Here is a 17658-nt window from a genome sequence, read left to right as displayed (position 1 = left end):
GCACTCATTTACCAAGGGGCCATGCGTGGCAGCATAAAATGGGACGGAGAATCGTAATCTGTTCCTTCGCTTTGGTTTACATGGAAAACCTGGAAGGACTGAGAGCGAACCAGTGAAAAAGAAAGCAAAAACTAAAATAACAAATATCGTGAGTGTTGTGTGTTTATTTGTCGTGTATTAAGTCGTCTTGTTTGTACACCAGGCGGCTAACACCTTTCCGGAGCTGTCGCCAAGGGCCAGCACTAAACCCAGACCATCACCGCACCACTGCCACTGTAAACTAAACTGCATCACCCACCAAGAGGACTACTGCACTCACCCAGGACTGGTGACAGGGTACTGTGGGGCGGGAACGTGTGGTTTCATTATTGTTTGGGTATGCAAAATCCGTTTTTGTTTTTGTTACAGTATTACTGTTCACTAGACCTGGGATTACAAAATAAAGTTCCCCCCTTTCCAAACCAGATTAAAAGTCTCTGTTTGCTTCATTCCTGCACTGCTTCACCTCTGCACCTGTATCCACTCAGCTACCTTGTCACAATGCCTTATTTTATTAAGATCAAAAAGTGCTGTTGAAATCCCAAATTCTGCAAATATGGTGCTTTCATAGTGTACTTTAGTTATAAGCTACTTTGACATTATATTTTGTTATTGCATTATTAAACTTTAAAAAGGGACATTTTAAAAGGAACATTTCATAGAATTCTCTGGGGTTACTGACGCACTTGTACATTAATCACAGAACGTTGGACGTTCTACACAGTCTGGGGAAAAATAAATCTTTTCAGAGCTCAAAAACATTCTCTCTCTGATAAAATAACATTAACAATAATTAAAAAACATTTTCTCCAGAGCTGGTCAGTCTAAAATGATAACATCACCCCTACATGTTCAGTTTGTCAATGTCCAAAAACAACATCCAGGTCTGCCAAGCGAGAGACGCAATGTATCTACTGGGAAAGATAGTCGTTTAGAAAACCAATCTTAACAAAACAATCCCAACCAGGTCAATTACTAGAACACGTTTTAGCTCTTTTCATTTACAGATTTTGAGATGTCAGCCTTCTTGTTCTCCACCACAAGCAGGGGTGTCTGTCAGAAGTCTGTTTTACGGCATGTTTACAGTGCCTGAAAAGTGATGTAATGGAAAGAATATTAGCATTCTTTAAATTGCTAGGAAAACAGTGCTTCTCAGGGTTTCAGTTTTCCATGAAAGAAAAATGCTTCCCTCCTGCGTTCCACTGCTTAAGTTTACCAGGAATCCACAACTTCAAATAAACACTTACAGTAGAATTAATTACCACAAAGTATATATTTTATTATACAGCAAAGCGATACACTCAATGGGTGTCAGTGTTTATGATAAAAATACTTTACAAAATGTATTACTGTTATTTTTTGTACCAACAGTAAAACAAACGTATCATCACTAGACATTAGTTAAGTGTTTTTAATTAATTACAATTTCACAATGACACATTTTTCTTTTAAATACTGTACTTTATGTAAATTGTTTTTTTTATTTTTTTAGTTACGTCTTTGAAATATTGTTTTGTTTGTTTATTCCTATAGATAAAATAGTTGTTCCTCACAAAAACATCAGGATGTGGGTTCAGATCAATCCTGCATCTAAGAATAAACAATGAATTATTTTAGCATGGGAATATAGAGGGGAAAAAACATGTATTAGTATGATGTCATTGCATTGCGGATTGTTTTGGCAGCACTGGCGATTTGTTCATTAGCTAATAGCAGATGATCAGCAGATGGACAGACCTGGAGAGTCCTCAGCTCTCATTACGAAGCCGTGTTGTTTTCAAATGCATCCTCACTCTGAATCTGTACCGGGTGTGGTGGCTATGCGAGGACAATATTTCATGACAGCTGTATTATGATTTTGCTTCCAGAGCTGTAATTTAATCAATCAATATTTTTTTCCCTCTGTCCTGACTATGGAGGCTATTTTTCCAGTCACAGCCTCGGCTGCAGCTTTAGCAAAGAAAGCCATCCTCATTCTAGGCTCTTCATTAGCTGACCAGAACATAATGTGTATAGTGGCGGCTTTTAGAAACTGGACAATATGCTATATTGGCTTGATTATAGTTTACCACGTCCAATTGCACTTTTATGACCTACCGTATAATAAAGAATCCCTACTGAGATAAATATGCAATTCCAGACTGCATACATTGGATTCATAAATCTACTTGCAAATATTGTTCTACAATAGTGTCTCGGAGCCTGACTTGCTTGTAAAAACTATACAGTGAAAACTAGAGAATTTGAGCTATTTGAGCTCTTGTGACAAAAACACAGTACAGCAGTATATATGATTTACGGCATGGAATAGAATAGCTTAAGGTCAATAGGGTGGTCCAGATGACAAGTTTTTGAAAGTGAGAATATAAATATTGTACATATTGGAATGTGTCTGTTAAGCACTATGAAATTTCAAATATCCTAGCTCTATAACTCCAGAGGTAGAACTGAAAACTAAAATACCCATTAAGTACTGGTAATCAATAGGTAGGAATAATTACCTGCGGCGACCAGTGTGTGCAATATATCAAATTCCTAGTGCAGGGCTATTCGTTTTTGAGTGTTATGTGGGATCATTTTGTGAAATGCTTGATGACAGCTATTTACATGCTTGCTCTCAGGACTCTCAGTGCTCAGAGGGGATACTTTCCAACTAACGGGCAGAACTTCAATTACAAAGGGACGGTACTAGGTCAGGCAGGACTGCTCTGTCAGACAGAACTATCCCTCACTGACAGACCAGATGGACTCCATTCCATTAAACACAGACTTACTTTTAATGCACTTTGTTATATAACAACTGTTCTATTTAAACAACCAATGGCATATTAGTTATTAATCCCCAGCACTTTCTTTTGTTTTGTTTTAAGAATTTTAACTGGGAATAACTATTCACAGAGACCGGGGTCTCATTTTTAGTGACTTCCTGGGGCAACAGACAACTTTTTTTTTTTTTTTTTTACAAACATGAAACAACAAAGCAAACCTTGATGCTTTAGCATTACAAAAACATAAGTAATTATTCGAAAGTTTCAATGAACACATTTTAACAAAACCTTAAACAAATGTATAATTTTCCCTTTAAAACTTACTGCGGAGTATCAAAAGTGCTGGTTCTTAACTTTTCAGCACTTTGACAAAAACAGTAAGACCAATGCCTTTAGCAATGTTATATTATGTTATCAATTGTGGAAGCATTAGTTTTAAGGTTTCACTGGTCTGAGATTGTAGATAAACCTCAACCCACATGCTGTATACTGAAGTCCAGAAGTTCATTCAGGCAATTTAGAGGTGTGCACTATAATAGCATTAGGAATCACCACCTACTGCCAATAATATATACAGCAGCCATTATAGCCTGGGACAAATGGGGCACAGTTATACCCAAGCATTATGCCCTACGAGGAGGGCAGTATTTGTGGCATTTCTAAAAATGTACCATGTTTTTGTTTAAACACAATTAAATCAGCAGGGTCCAAATTCTCTCCACCTGCACTGAAAAGGTTACCTCCCAGGAACAGGGGTAACACGGGGGACCTGTCCATCCAGCAGGTGCTGTTGACTACGGGGTTAACATTCTTAGGAGCCAGCCAGCTAGGAGCCTGGAGGAGGGGAAAAAGGTACACCTGGTTCCAAGACTAGGTAATCAGGTACGGGGCAGAGCCAAGGTGTACAAAAGGGTCAGCCTCTCCACCAGTCAGGACAGTGTTCTTGGGACAGTGAGAGAGCAAGCTGGTGCGGGATAAAAGCCTTAACCTTTCTGTGTGTTTTTCGTCAGACTAAGCAGAGCTGTTTCCTGCCTTTTGGCTACCAAGGACTGGTGAAGCATGGGACTGTGGTATTTAAAGGACCAGGAATTGTAAATATGCGCTCCTCTCAGGGCCTGTCAATTTGTAAATAGTGTGTTTTAAAGTGACAGTGTGTCTTTTTGTTTTGTGCATCATTTTTTGTCTGTGTGTGTAAATAAATGTTGTTGTACCTTTTCTTTTGAAACCTGACTCTCCCTGTGTCACTCTGAGGAATCCCACAGATATACTATAAAGGATGTTAGGCCATATTTTCAAAGGGTTTACTTCAGTCTTTAATCAACTCCTATTTTTTGAAGGAGGTAAAACACCTGTTAATTTTACAAAACTAGAACCAAACAAAGTTATACCGTAAGCACTGTCAGTGAGCTTTGTTTTTCATTTTGTAACATTACACTCTGTAAATCTGGACCATTGATTCTCAATGTATTAAACTAGAACATAGCGGTGTATTTTAAACCAGGATCTAAAGTTTGTTGTGATGTGGGTTTACAGAAGGCATCTTTCACCCTTTTCACCATTAAAAAGGCACAAAGACAAAAAACATTTTGTGTTGACGATTCCACCGAGTAACAACATATATGCTCTGGTGCATTTCTGTGAGTAAACTGCACGGCACTTTAATAGCCCCCCTCCCTTTTCAATATTCATTTTCCACTTCCATTCCCCTTTACTGTAAGATTGTAACCCTGTATTGCCTTGAGGCTCAAAGGACTTTCCTTACCTTCGCCAAGAAAACCCAGGCTGCACAGTGCTCAACAGGCAGGCTACTCTTCAGCCTCACCGTGGCTAACAGGACGAGGAATCCCAGAACACCACTGAGGAAAATATATGAACTTAATGCTATTCTAGAGAACACCACATTTATTTATTTTTATAGGAGACAACATAATTCACAATTTGATGCCTTTAAAAATTGATTTGCTTTTCTCATTTTATGCTTTGTAAAATCTAATCTAATTACTTTGTTTCAAGAAAAGTTGCTTTCATAACAACCATAAACATGAAATGGATGTTTTTGTGAAAAAAGCTCAAACTCAGCTTCCCCGGTAGCATAATCTAATCTGTTTATCATATCAGATCAAATGATTTGTAAACATGAAGTAAAATGGAAATATGAAAAAGGTCAGCATTATTGATTCAGTACCTCTGTATAGCCAGAACTTTCAAACAATGTGGCGCTGAAACAGTTCACTGGACACCACCCAATTCATAAACTACTCCTGTGTATTGACTTTAAAAACGCATGTCAAAGCATTTGGTCTGTGCCACTGATACAGCCACAGTTTAAAGCAATGCAGCAAAGAAAGGCTTTTTTTTTTTACTGAACAACACAGGTAATGGACTTTAAGTACAAAAGTCCAAGAATACAACACTAAGGCAGTAGCTTAAACTGTTATCTCTCTATGGAGCTGTTATTCCAAAAGTCACATGACCTCAGGATATTAGCCATATTAGGTCAGAGGTCAATTTCATGGTCAGCAAAACTTTTAACATAAGGAGTTTATTTAACCCTAAAAAATATGGACGTTTTAAATTTCTGAGATGCAAGATTTTGACACAGTGGCGGCTTTGCAAAAAAAACTGGGCAGGAAACTTTTCTTGTATGACAACCACGATCAAACTTTAATTAGAGAACCACAGAACGTGTATCGAATGCGTACCGAGCATGAAGCCAGTATCTCAAAGCGTTAGGTCTTTATCACCTGGAAACCAAAAAGTCACATGACTCACCCTTAAATGGTCAAAGTGAAGGGTGCCATTTCATTTTGTTTGCAGAGTTTCTATAACATTGAAAATGTGAAGTCCCCCATGCAAATGGTTTATGAGATATTAGCAGTGGCGGCAGATTAACAAACATTTCAGGATCTGAGATTACATTTTTACAGCACTTTGAAAACAGCAATACATCACAGATTGTATTTCTAATGTTATTAGACCATATACTAGCTTGGATGTTAGAAGTCTGTCAAAGCAAAAGGACTGAGATATGATTACATACTGTATGTGGAATTAAATAGATACAAATTGAGTAGATTCATGTAAAACAAGTAAACTAATCTAAAGTAGTAAATTGTGAAATAATAATGAACTTTTTTTCATTCAAACTTTGATCATGTCAATTTGTAAACCAGATGTATTCATCTGGCTCTTACCTTGCACAACAGCCACTGTGAAACTTGTAAGAGTGAAGAAATGGGAACTCCAAGGCACCAAACAGATCACCTACGGGACAAAACAAATGTATCACATGTAAGAATCTGAATCTGGGGCACTCTCATATTCTAACAATTTGATTAAAAGAATAGATCTTCAAAGAAACAAAGGCAGCTAACCACTGTCACGATTCTGAGATTGCAGGTGAATTAGCAATACGGTAAAGATTTATTTAGATGGCTTGGGAAATAGGATCTATGGAGCAGAAGTTCAAATTAGTTCAAAACCTCACAGCTAAAAGCAATTGTCAAGTTTGGAACTGTTAAGAAGCTGAACTTTACATTACAGACCAATCATTTACTACACATTACAACCTTGAACATTTCCTGTCACTAGGAAGATCTGTCTCCAAAAATCAAATGCACGCAAATGTACAAGCTGCTGCATGTGACTCTTACCTGTGGGATGGGCAGAAAAAGCTAACAGCAAAACACTGCAAAAATGAATAAATAAATGAATAAATAAATAAATACTTTTGCAGCTGTTACTCACTATTCACAAGCCATACCCAATAAGTTTTAAAAATAAAATATGTGTCCCAACAGCACAGCAGGTCTGAGTACAGTGAGTTTTCTAAAGCACTGGTGGTCTGTACAAAATAAACAATATAATGCTAATTATAAAGTTTCCTTTAAATAACCTTCATTATTACTGACATTTCTCATTTTTCAAAGCTTTTGTTTTAAATCAGCAAAAAAACGTACCTTTTAATTGCCACACTGTGAAGAATATTTTTCTCTGCCCTGTCATCTAGGTGCTATGAATTGCAGTACATTTTTTTTTTTAGATTCCCAAATGTGCTTTAAATCACAGTATAACAATTAAAAAGAGCAGTGAAAAGGGTAAAACTACGTGGCCAATTGCAACAAACAAGCAGAGTACTAACTGTGGATGATCAACTCATTCGTATGGAGGGCAGTGCTAATGATATACTCCAGTAAAGTTTCAATTGCAATGAATCAAGCGGCCCCAGATAGTCCGCCGGTAGGTTTTAAGATGTTCTCAATTGAAAAAAATACAATGTATCAGTCACCTGACCCCTAGAGGACTGTAAAACAAGGTATTAAGTTATTAAACTATTATTTAGAATGCAGCCAGTTTACAGACTATTCCACAGTGCCATCATAATTAGCATGCCTGTTTTTTTCTTTTTTTTTTTTTAAAGCCAATCCCTTTCATACCCAGTATTGATATTTCAAACAGAACATGTTGTTCACCAGATTTCTTATGAAGCAGTTCAATACTCCAGGACCACAACCATTATTTTAGGCTAATTCATCACAAAGAGACAACAAGCTTGGCACCTTGTAACCTGGAATTTTCAAAATGAAACAGGACATTGGAATGAAAAATCCTCTCATTGCCATACAATACTTGTATCTACTTAATAGGAGACGTAAACCACTGATGCAGTTGTATTGTGTTAAACCTGGATATCAAAATCAACTAACAACAGGTTTGTCTCTAGGAACTAGTTGGCTTTTTTAACACATCCACACTCTCTCGTAACATTCATTATCTGTGGGAAAGATATTGTAAGCTTACCTGAAAACATAGTTGATGTACTGCTGTTCAAGGTCACTATAGAAAAGATAATGAAAAAAATCTTACTGTGAATAGTCTTATTGCAAAGGCAAACTTATAACTGACGGCACTTCTATCCACTAAGCACTGGGTCAGCATAGATACACAGGGTGTCTTATTACTTGAGGCAAAATAGAAAATGATTGCACTACTGGCCTACTGCATTGTGGTTAAGACATGACCTGATATGGCATTGTAGCATGTCTTTGAGATATGTGTACATTTATGCAGTTCATGAGTTTGTACTGCATATAAGGTGATGACCCCAGGCAAATCAAAGAGACCTAACAAACAGACCTCACTGTACAATATCAAGTAGCCACACCAATGCAGGGATGTATATGGCCTAGGTAGTTGACTTGGTGGAAAATGTATCCACATCCAGAAAGTTGAAACACAGAAAACTATTCCAAGTGCCTGGCTTTGCCTGCACAATGCTGCCAGTTAGGAATTTTTGTAGTCTGCAAAATCTTAATAAGCGTTGAAAAAAAAAAGTAAAATAAAAATTAAAAAATAGACGTCCAGAAACTCAAGTTGTATAGCACATGTATGGTTTTGCGTATCGGTTAAACCGATTTCTTGCCTCCTGGTTTGGCAATTCTTGGTGTACATTGTAGTACATTCTATTTATACAAGATGGCTACAAAAAAACAGATGTTATGTAAACAGTAATAATACTAGTGTGATTGTTTCTTTCAGAAAATGCCAGCTACAAAGAATTATGGCCTGACAGAGCTTTTAGTGCCATGTATGGCAAACATCCAAAGTGCACGGAATTGATTTCCCATGAAACCACATTTCCACGTAAAAGTGTTTGTTTGCAGCATTATAAATATTAAGGACTAAGCAAGCCCTTCTGCGTAGTTGAAGGCACTTGGTCTATGGCCTACTTGGACTCAGAACGTGCTCAGGCATGTGGTAAGATATATCTTACTGCACACTCCGTTATGTGTTACTGGTTACTTGCACTCGGAACGTGCTCAGGCGTGAGGTAAGATATATCTTACTGCACACTCTGTTATGTGTTACTGGTTACTTGCACTATAGGAACCTAAGACCCCAAACAACATAACTGACTGTGTCTTCCATTACTAAAATACATAACAAAGAGAAAATGTGGCTTTATTCAATCCATTCCAGTCCTGGACTTTGTTCCAACCATTTACTCTTGAATTAAGCAGTGCATAGCCCTGTTCCAAACTGATCTTTAACCATTAAACAAATTCAATTGAGTAATTATGTATCAAGCTGAAATGAAAGAGTCAATAGTGAGTACCGCTATGGATCAGTATGTATCCACTTCAATAATATAGTCAAAGACTTGCGTGTCCCAGCCAAAATACTTGGGTCATTGACCCTCAGAATACAAACATGTCGTGTCGTATTTTTAAAGGATAATCTCTCTTTTTTCCTCAGGTTTAGTTCTGGGTTCATATATATTAAGCCTAAAAGACTCTGTTGCTGCAGATTACCATCAAGTGAGAATTAGGCCTCAAGAAAGGGGCAGCCAAAGTCCAGTAACACAGAATCCAATATGGAGCACAGAATGTGCCAGGCCACATAAATATGTAAAGTTTGTTCCGCAGTGTGTGATGAAAGCACTAACTGGGAGGAAAACAAATTGGCATGCAACCAATGAGTGAATGAATAAATAATGACAGGTGTCTTGAATGTCACACTACTGAAGAGACAACAGGAGACACATTGCTTTGGATAATGTTTACTGTGAAGAAGCTACTTTTTGTTCCCTTTTTTAATCATTACGTAGTTTTAGGAAGGTTGGCGTTAAAAACTAAAATAGGGTAGGCAAGCTGTTTCTTACTGTTTATGTCAGTTATTTAAACTACTTTAAATTTAAGCAAGGTACTCCATTAAGTAGAAGTGCACCTATCCCTTGTAGCGAAAAAACTTAAGCTGACAAATGATCTTTCATTCAAAAACACTTTATATACAAGAAAGGTATACCTCCAATACAATCATATAAGCACAAGATTTAAACTGACTTTGGACAAGGTCTCAGTACAGCTCAGTGCATATGTCTACATTAGAGAGCACGGATATCCATGGAGTCAATTCGAAAGAGATGAAACTTCACAATGTTGGGTATTTACACCTTTGTAAACAATTGTTGACTCCACTCCCATTTGTCTTACATCTGTCCAATGATAAGGGTTTCCACTCTATCATTGCACATTCCCTCTGCGGGGGAAAGGGAGGGCTGCATACCACGTTGTACCTAGCAGGGCACATCCATCTTGTCTTTCAGTTCCCCTCCCCCATCTCACACTATCTCTGCTAATTTCCTGCCTTTTGGCATTTAGCTCAGACACCCATCTGTGACTTTGAGTCATGTTAGGCTATGCAAAACTGCACGTAGCTGGTTTTGCCGATGGGAAACAAAAGAACTCGAAACTTACACAATACCGTATAGAAACTTAATATAAAAGTATATTAAAGAAAGTGAATTAGTAAGCACATTAAAATGACTATAAAAACACATTCACACAAAATTTAAACATAGTAATCAAAAACAACCTAACCATAAAACACACACACACACACACACACACACACACACACTACAAAACTTAAAATTGACAACATAATTAACATCGCATGCAGAAAGCCATCACTATACCCTCACTAACGATCTAAATCCTAACCATGAGTAGGTCACTATGACCCACATCCAGAGCATGGGGAGTACAATTTGAAATTGTCATTGGCAGGGTCATCAATTGTTCCCAAGGTATATTCTTAAATAAGATATCAGTACCATGAAAAACATGTCATCAAGGCCTGTATGAACAGTTCATTTTTGTCTTTATTATCCAAGCCATTCAGAGACCAGAACACATGCAAAAAACAGGTAACCTCAATTCAGATGCTAAGCAATGGCCAAGTTTCATTACAATTGGATGAGCTGTTTACCACAACAGTGCATCTATCACACAACTATAATAATGGTTCTATACAATCAGTTATTGATAATTACCATGCAGTTGTGTAACTGCCATTAACACAGACTAATTTGTATTTTTTAAAGAATTTTTATTCTCGTTTACACCTGAAGGTGCAAAACTAATAATTACCTTAGCAAACTGGATTTTGAACGCTTAAACACTTTGTATCCACCTGCAACACAAAATGACATGGTTAGATAAAACGTCATACTGTGAAGAGGTTTTTTTTTTGTGTGTTTGTCTGCAGTTGCCTTTCACTGGTGTAAGTAGAACTGTATTTGTGACAAAGTGGGATATGTTGGCTGTCTATATTTTTTCACAGATAAGAATAATTAATAATAATAATAATATAATAATAAATAATAATAATAATAATAATAGTCACATACCTACACATAAAAAGTGGATCACAGCCCAAAAATAACCACTTGGATCAAACTGCAATAAATAAATAAATAAATAGCTTAGCAAATAAAAAATAAAAATAGTAGACTTAGAACAGACTTTAGCTCCACCAGGTGGACTTTTATGGAAAACAATCAGAGACCATTTAATTAAATTGTACAGGAAAATGGAAGTTGGGTAGTCTTCCAAGCTATGGGAGAGGCCCATTCTCGTTATGTGCTTTGTGATGGTTGTCCACAATGAAAGGTGCTATATAAAAGAAAGATTGATTGATTGATTTAAGATGAAGGTTTTTCACTGCCTGTTACTGGCATGATCGACATTCGGCTTTTTTTGTAAAGGAATGAAAGTATAATGTCAATCTATAAATACAGTGGCTTGCGAAAGTACTGACTCCCCTTGGCATTTTTCCTATTTTGTTGCCTTACAACCTGGAATTAAAATGGATTTTTATTTGGATTTCATGTAATGGACGTACACAAAATAGTCCAAATTGGTGAAGTGAAATGAAAAAAATAACTTGTTTCAAAAAATTCTAAAAAATACATAACGGAAAAGTGGTGCAACCAATTACCTTCAGAAGTCACATAATTAGTTAAATAAAGTCCACCTGTGTGCAATCTAAGTGTCACATGATCTGTCACATGATCTCAGTATATATACACCTGTTCTGAAAGGCCCCAGAGTCTGCAACACCACTACGCAAGGGGCACCACCAAGCAAGCGGCACCATGAAGACCAAGGAGCTCTCCAAACAGGTCAGGGACAAAGTTGTGGAGAAGTACAGATCAGGGTTGGGTTATAAAAAAATATCTGAAACTTTGAACATCCCATGGAGCACCATTAAAGCCATTATTAAAAAATGGAAAGAATATGGCACCACAACAAACCTGGCAAGAGAGGGCCGCCCACCAAAACTGACGGACCAGGCAAGGAGGGCATTAATCAGAGAGGCAACAAAGAGACCAAAGATAATCCTGAAGGAGCTGCAAAGCTCCACAGTGGAGATTGGAGTATCTGTCCATAGGACCACTTTAAGCCGTACATTCCACAGAGCTGGGCTTTACGGAAGAGTGGCCAGAAAAAAGCCATTGCTTAAAGAAAAAAATAAGCAAACATGTTTGGTGTTCGCCAAAAGGCATGTGGGAGACTCCCCAAACCTATAGAAGAAGGTACTCTGGTCAGATTAAACTAAAATTGAGCTTTTTGGCCATCAAGGAATACGCTATGTCTGGCGCAAACCCAACACCTCTCATCACCCCGAGAACACCATCCCCACAGTGAAGCATGGTGGTGGCAGCATCATGCTGTGGGGATGTTTTTCATCGGCAGGGACTGAGAAACTGGTCAGAATTGAAGGAATGATGGATGGCAATAAATACAGGGAAATTCTTGAGGGAAACCTGTTTCAGTCTTCCATAGATTTGAGACTGGGATGGAGGTTCACTTTCCAGCAGGACAATGACCCTAAGCATACTGCTAAAGCAACACTCGAGTGGTTTAAGGGGAAACATTTAAATGTCTTGGAATGGCCTAGTCAAAGCCCAGACCTCAATCCAATTGAGAATCTGTGGTATGACTTAAAGATTGCTGTACACCAGCGGAACCCATCCAACTTGAAGGAGCTGGAGCAGTTTTGCCTTGAAGAATGGGCAAAAATCTCAGTGGCTAGATGTGCCAAGCTTTAGATACATACCCCAAGACACTTGCAGCTGTAATTGCTGCAAAAGGTGGCTCTACAAAGTATTGACTTTGGGGGGGTGAATACTTATGCATGCTCAAGTTTTCTGTTTTTTTGTCTTATTTCTTGTTTGTTTCACAATAAAAAATATTTTGCATCTTCAAAGTGGTAGGCATGTCGTGTAACTCAAATGATACAAACCCCCAGAAAATCAATTTTAATTCCAGGTTGTAAGGCAACAAAATAGGAAAAATGCCAAGGGGGGGGTCAATACTTTCGCAAGCCACTGTAACACAGCAATCAGCTGATATTTTATTAATATGTTTAAAGGTCACATTGGGCATAGAATATAACAACTTTCTTAAACCTCTAAAACTAAGTTTATCATTATAACGGTATCTCACATTCCATGTTACATTAAGGAAAATTAGCAGTATAATATCACTAGATTGATTAATATGTATTTGAACCAAATCAATTATTTCACAGCTTTAAAATCTTGGCCGTGCATCAACCAACAAAGTATATTTATTTATTGTCACTTACTAGTGTCACTACTCAACAACTTACTATAAAAAATATATATGCATTCTGTGGAACAGGGTCTTTACAGTACTTAAAAAAATATTTACCTAATAAAACTAGTTTCTTTTCAATTCATGTCCAATTCAAAATGCAGTAGCATTTCAACATTCAGATCATTCATTTATTTAAGGATGTCCAAGTAGGGAAGTACTCTCTGAAATCAACCCTAATTCTGTTCACCATTGTCTTCAGCCCTCCCTGCTGGCTGAACTCATGTACTGAGTATTTCCTCATAGCCAGCCTCCTCATTGTGCAGTGCTGCAATGCCATGTCAGGTCACGGCTTAACCACAACGCAGCAGGCCAGCAGTGCAATTATTTTCTATTTTGTCTCAAAAGTTACTTTGCTTTTTAAACACAACAGCAGTACTTGAGATCTACTAGGTGTACCAGGCCCTGTCATCGCAGATATACATAATGGGCATCGCACACACCTTTGGGTTAGTGTTTTGAGACACATGTTTAATTTAAGGTCCAGAGCAAAGCTCTGTAAATACATTACATGGAGTGCTCACCTGGGGGTCATGCAGTGGCAGGCACACAGCTGCTGCTAGCAGAAGCATTACACTGTAAATAAAAAATAATAATTTTTAGATTTAACTTAATGATTGGGAAATGACTTCGGTACCCCAGGTACTTCCTTTAAGTGTCAGCAGAGTGTAGATTCAGTATACATTTTTTTTTTTTTTTAAAGTAGAACATATCTCAAAGGGATGGTCACTATATTATTTTTATATTTAAGTCATGTTTTTATAATACTGACATGTTCATAGGATCAAAAAGAAAGCTACTTAAGCCTATGAATTGCAGATCTTGGCTGCTCAAATTATTTGCATAAAGTTAAAACTAATACTTTGTTGTAGAAATGCACTAATAAGTATGCAAACATTACTGGGGTTGACTCAAGTAGTTGAAATGCCGTACTGCCATTGTGTAAAAAATAAATGAGGGCCCAAGATTATAAAAATCAAACATCCAACTCTTCTATGAGTCTCCTTAGTTTATTATTGCCTGTAAAATATGAAACAAGTCAGCAAGGTTCTTACTTGAATTATGCCATTTAGATCCACAGCTGGTTTGATCAACTGAATAGAACCCACTGTCAGTTTGGCTACTCAAGACTGTATTTCCAACATTCATACAGCAATCCGTTGCATATCCAACTGCTGTGGACCCAGAGTAACGGCAGATATGTAAAGAGTCGGATGAAAGAATTTTTAAATCCCATTATACACCGCTGTAACAATTACTATATTCATACAATTATTGTTTTGAGATTCAGCTTTTATTGGGAAGCTCCCCTAAATCACCCTGTTTAGAAATATACAGGGTATTAATACTTGTGACAGAGTGGCATTTTCTGCTGTGTGCGTGTGTGCATTCGCTGTTGAGTGACAGGCAGGAGACAGAGACGGAGGTTGAAGTTGACACACCCGACAGGCGAACAGGATTTATTTACAGATCAACACACTGAACAGCTCATGTGACACTACCAGCAATGACAACACACGGAGCACATGCAACACAGTGCACAAACACTTTGGAAGGATCTACAATCACTGAACTGATCTTTGTTCAATAATAAACTAACATTGCTGAAGAGGTTCATCATGGGGGATAAACGACTAGGGCGGGTATGTAATGGGCAGATATGCAGCAGATTACTGTATTAGGGAAAACAGCAAGAAACACACCGCATTAATGGGATGGATAACACAGTAATTAAGAAGAAGACATACCTTAGTAGTTTCATCAAGGATGTGGCCTGTTTAAAAAACAAATAATAATAATAATAATAATAATAATAATAATAATAATAATAATAATAATAATAATAATAATTAACTCTGTAAAAGCTTATTTAAAAACTGGATCTGACAGATACAGTACATGGACTATTTTTCGTGAATCAGATTATTATTTTTTTTAATCTAAACATTCAAGAAAAAACCCCAACAAATAAACAAATTTTAACATACCTCTCTCTGTATCAGCTTCTGGATAAAGCATGCAACCACCTCAGATGCATTATAAAGTGTGAAAAAGATAGGAATTGGCTACAAGCAAACAAAGATAATTAAAAGTAATCAGAATTAACCCAAAACTTCAGTACACTTCACTGAAACAAAAACAAATGATAATCCTACCATTAAGAGTAAACTAAAACCCCATCTAAATACCCTTAGCAGACGTACCCTTATGCACATGTTCCATGGTAAACAGACTGTATTATTACCATGCCTTTCCCATGCATTTACCAATTTATAAAGGGCATTACCACACTTGTATTGATTTTTTAAACAGAATTCCACACTCTTTATTGCACTTTGTTTTAACATTGTATCACAGTATACATTTTTATGGGTCTGCTCATGCCCACTGCTGTATTTTCTATCAGAAAGACAGATTAGTAGTGTTATTAAACCAAAATGTGCAATGTGTAGTACCCCCTATGGGTTTAGAAATAATGTTACATGCTTAAGCAGCTACACCATATGGAACAATGCCGCTTTTACTGGGTTGGTGATGAGCAGCACATTGAAATTAGTGATTCGAAGGGTTAACTATTCCAGCTGTTTATTTGCACTCACCAGTCTGGACAATGCCCTGGAGCCTGCATAGATATTACCGACAAAGAGGACAGAACCAGGCAGCCAAGAAAGAGCAGCAGACCTAAAGATTCAAAACAAATTACAAGCCGTCACATTGATCAGAATCACACACATTAGGAAGGGCTGTTTTTTTTATATACTTCAGTATTTGCCATATATTTACTATCAAAATAAAAATAAAAATAGAATGTATAAATAACATGCGAGAATGCGTGGAATATCCTCAAGCATTATTTATCCTGTCAACTTTGTACTTGAATTCGCCTTTCAATTGCTACCTGGAAATGCTGTGGACCTCCACCCATCCCAGCTTCCCAGAGACAGCTAGTAGCAATCCTCCCACTAATGTTTGCCACCTGTAAACAAAAGCAGATACGCACCATAAGAAACATTTGTTCACAATACTGACATACATATCTACACACCAGCTTTCCTTTCATCTGATCTCGGACAAATGAGTTTTTCATTTTATCAAATAAAATTAAAAAATTAAAAATTGAAGTAAGAAATAGCCCTATGCTTCACTTCAATCTAACAGAGATGTTAAGTTCACTTTTTGTCAAAATACTGCAGCTCTTCAACTCAGTACGGTAAATAAATCCACCCAGTCATCGTCCCCCACTTAACATCTGAACATCTCTAAATACAACAGAAATACAATACACAGAGAAATATCTTAGAGGGTAAAGGTGGTGGTATTTAGATTCACCAATGTGTAGATCAATTAAATAGACTCCTGGGTGTATTGAAACAAAGTAATTGGTATACAGAAATGGAAATAAGACTCCTACTGCATAGCAGTTCCCCCTATTCAAGGTTTTACTACAAGCTTGAATAGCCACAGTGTGTAGGGAACACATTTCAGTGTGTCTTATTAAACTCATAGTAAAACCAGGAAGGGATCAAACTGCTATGCAATTGAAGTCTTATTTCCATCCCTGTACGGCATATTAGGTAAATGTACAAACATAGCGTCTCCCCTTTAAAAACTCAAATCCTGTAGTGGAGAGTGATTTACATAATGATTTACAGAATACTGTACAGATGATGATGATGAACTGAGATAGCAGCTACAGAGACCAGCATGCAACATCCAGCAATACTACAGGAGTATTTAAAACAGACCGACCTGAATATGAAGTAGAAATTATGAGTAAATCATAATTTTAGTGCATAGATAAATGATACTTCCTGAGAAAAATTTGGTTAGAGTGTGTTTTTTTTGTTGCTGTTTTGTTTTGTTTTTTTCTCGTTTTATTTTTACTTACCCCTGAAACAGGGTGGGATACGTGAATTTCAAGACAGACAGGACATACTGGAAAACAAACAACAGATTAACTGAAACACCAAAATATACCTTTACAGAGTGACATATAACTACTGGTATTATACAGTGTATTTTAAAAAGGGAGACAATATTATGTTTAGTAACATGTGCTGGACAACGTAGCAAAGAAAATGTGTAGTTTATACAATACATTATACAGTACTATGTTAACCATACTGAGTTGTTGTGAAAAGTTAGCCAAAAAACTGCTGGAAAACCTCTGCAGCCATTTCCACTTTACTAGTAATGTAACTTCGATGTCCTTTCCAGTATTCATTTTATAAACAGTCAAGCACACACGCTGACTTTCACTACCCACAGAACAATAATGTCTCTTTAAAACAAACATACTAGCATAAATTAAACAAATAATACACGTGTATACAAATATGATAGAACAATGAGTATAAATAACGAATTACTTTTTCAGAAAAAGGTTA

At 37.0% G+C, this 17658-nt stretch overlaps 1 protein-coding gene across 3 annotated transcripts in view; it reads right to left on the bottom strand.

The window, feature by feature from the left end:
• Window positions 1–17658, bottom strand: part of LOC121313506 (transmembrane protein 241-like) — a 30416-nt gene that overhangs the window by 10435 nt on the left and 2323 nt on the right. For 2 of the 3 annotated variants that reach the window (XM_041246142.1, XM_041246144.1), the window contains exons 2-13: window positions 17160–17206; window positions 16170–16247; window positions 15871–15952; window positions 15259–15336; window positions 15019–15044; window positions 13795–13846; window positions 10999–11047; window positions 10739–10781; window positions 7608–7643; window positions 6461–6495; window positions 6002–6071; window positions 4570–4663 (exon numbers count right to left, since the gene is read on the bottom strand). In XM_041246142.1, coding sequence (XP_041102076.1) covers window positions 4570–4663; window positions 6002–6071; window positions 6461–6495; window positions 7608–7643; window positions 10739–10781; window positions 10999–11047; window positions 13795–13846; window positions 15019–15044; window positions 15259–15336; window positions 15871–15952; window positions 16170–16247; window positions 17160–17206 — 690 coding nt within the window. Of the gene's footprint in view, window positions 1–1487; window positions 1630–4569; window positions 4664–6001; window positions 6072–6460; window positions 6496–7607; window positions 7644–10738; window positions 10782–10998; window positions 11048–13794; window positions 13847–15018; window positions 15045–15258; window positions 15337–15870; window positions 15953–16169; window positions 16248–17159; window positions 17207–17658 lie in introns of those variants that run through there. The other variant, XM_041246145.1, reaches the window with a different exon arrangement.

The sequence above is a fragment of the Polyodon spathula genome, chromosome 3, assembly GCF_017654505.1.
Source record: "Polyodon spathula isolate WHYD16114869_AA chromosome 3, ASM1765450v1, whole genome shotgun sequence".
In the NCBI taxonomy this organism is placed as follows: Eukaryota; Metazoa; Chordata; class Actinopteri; order Acipenseriformes; family Polyodontidae; genus Polyodon; species Polyodon spathula.
Note: the sequence above shows the minus strand (reverse complement) of the source record. Positions and strands in the feature narration are given on the sequence as shown.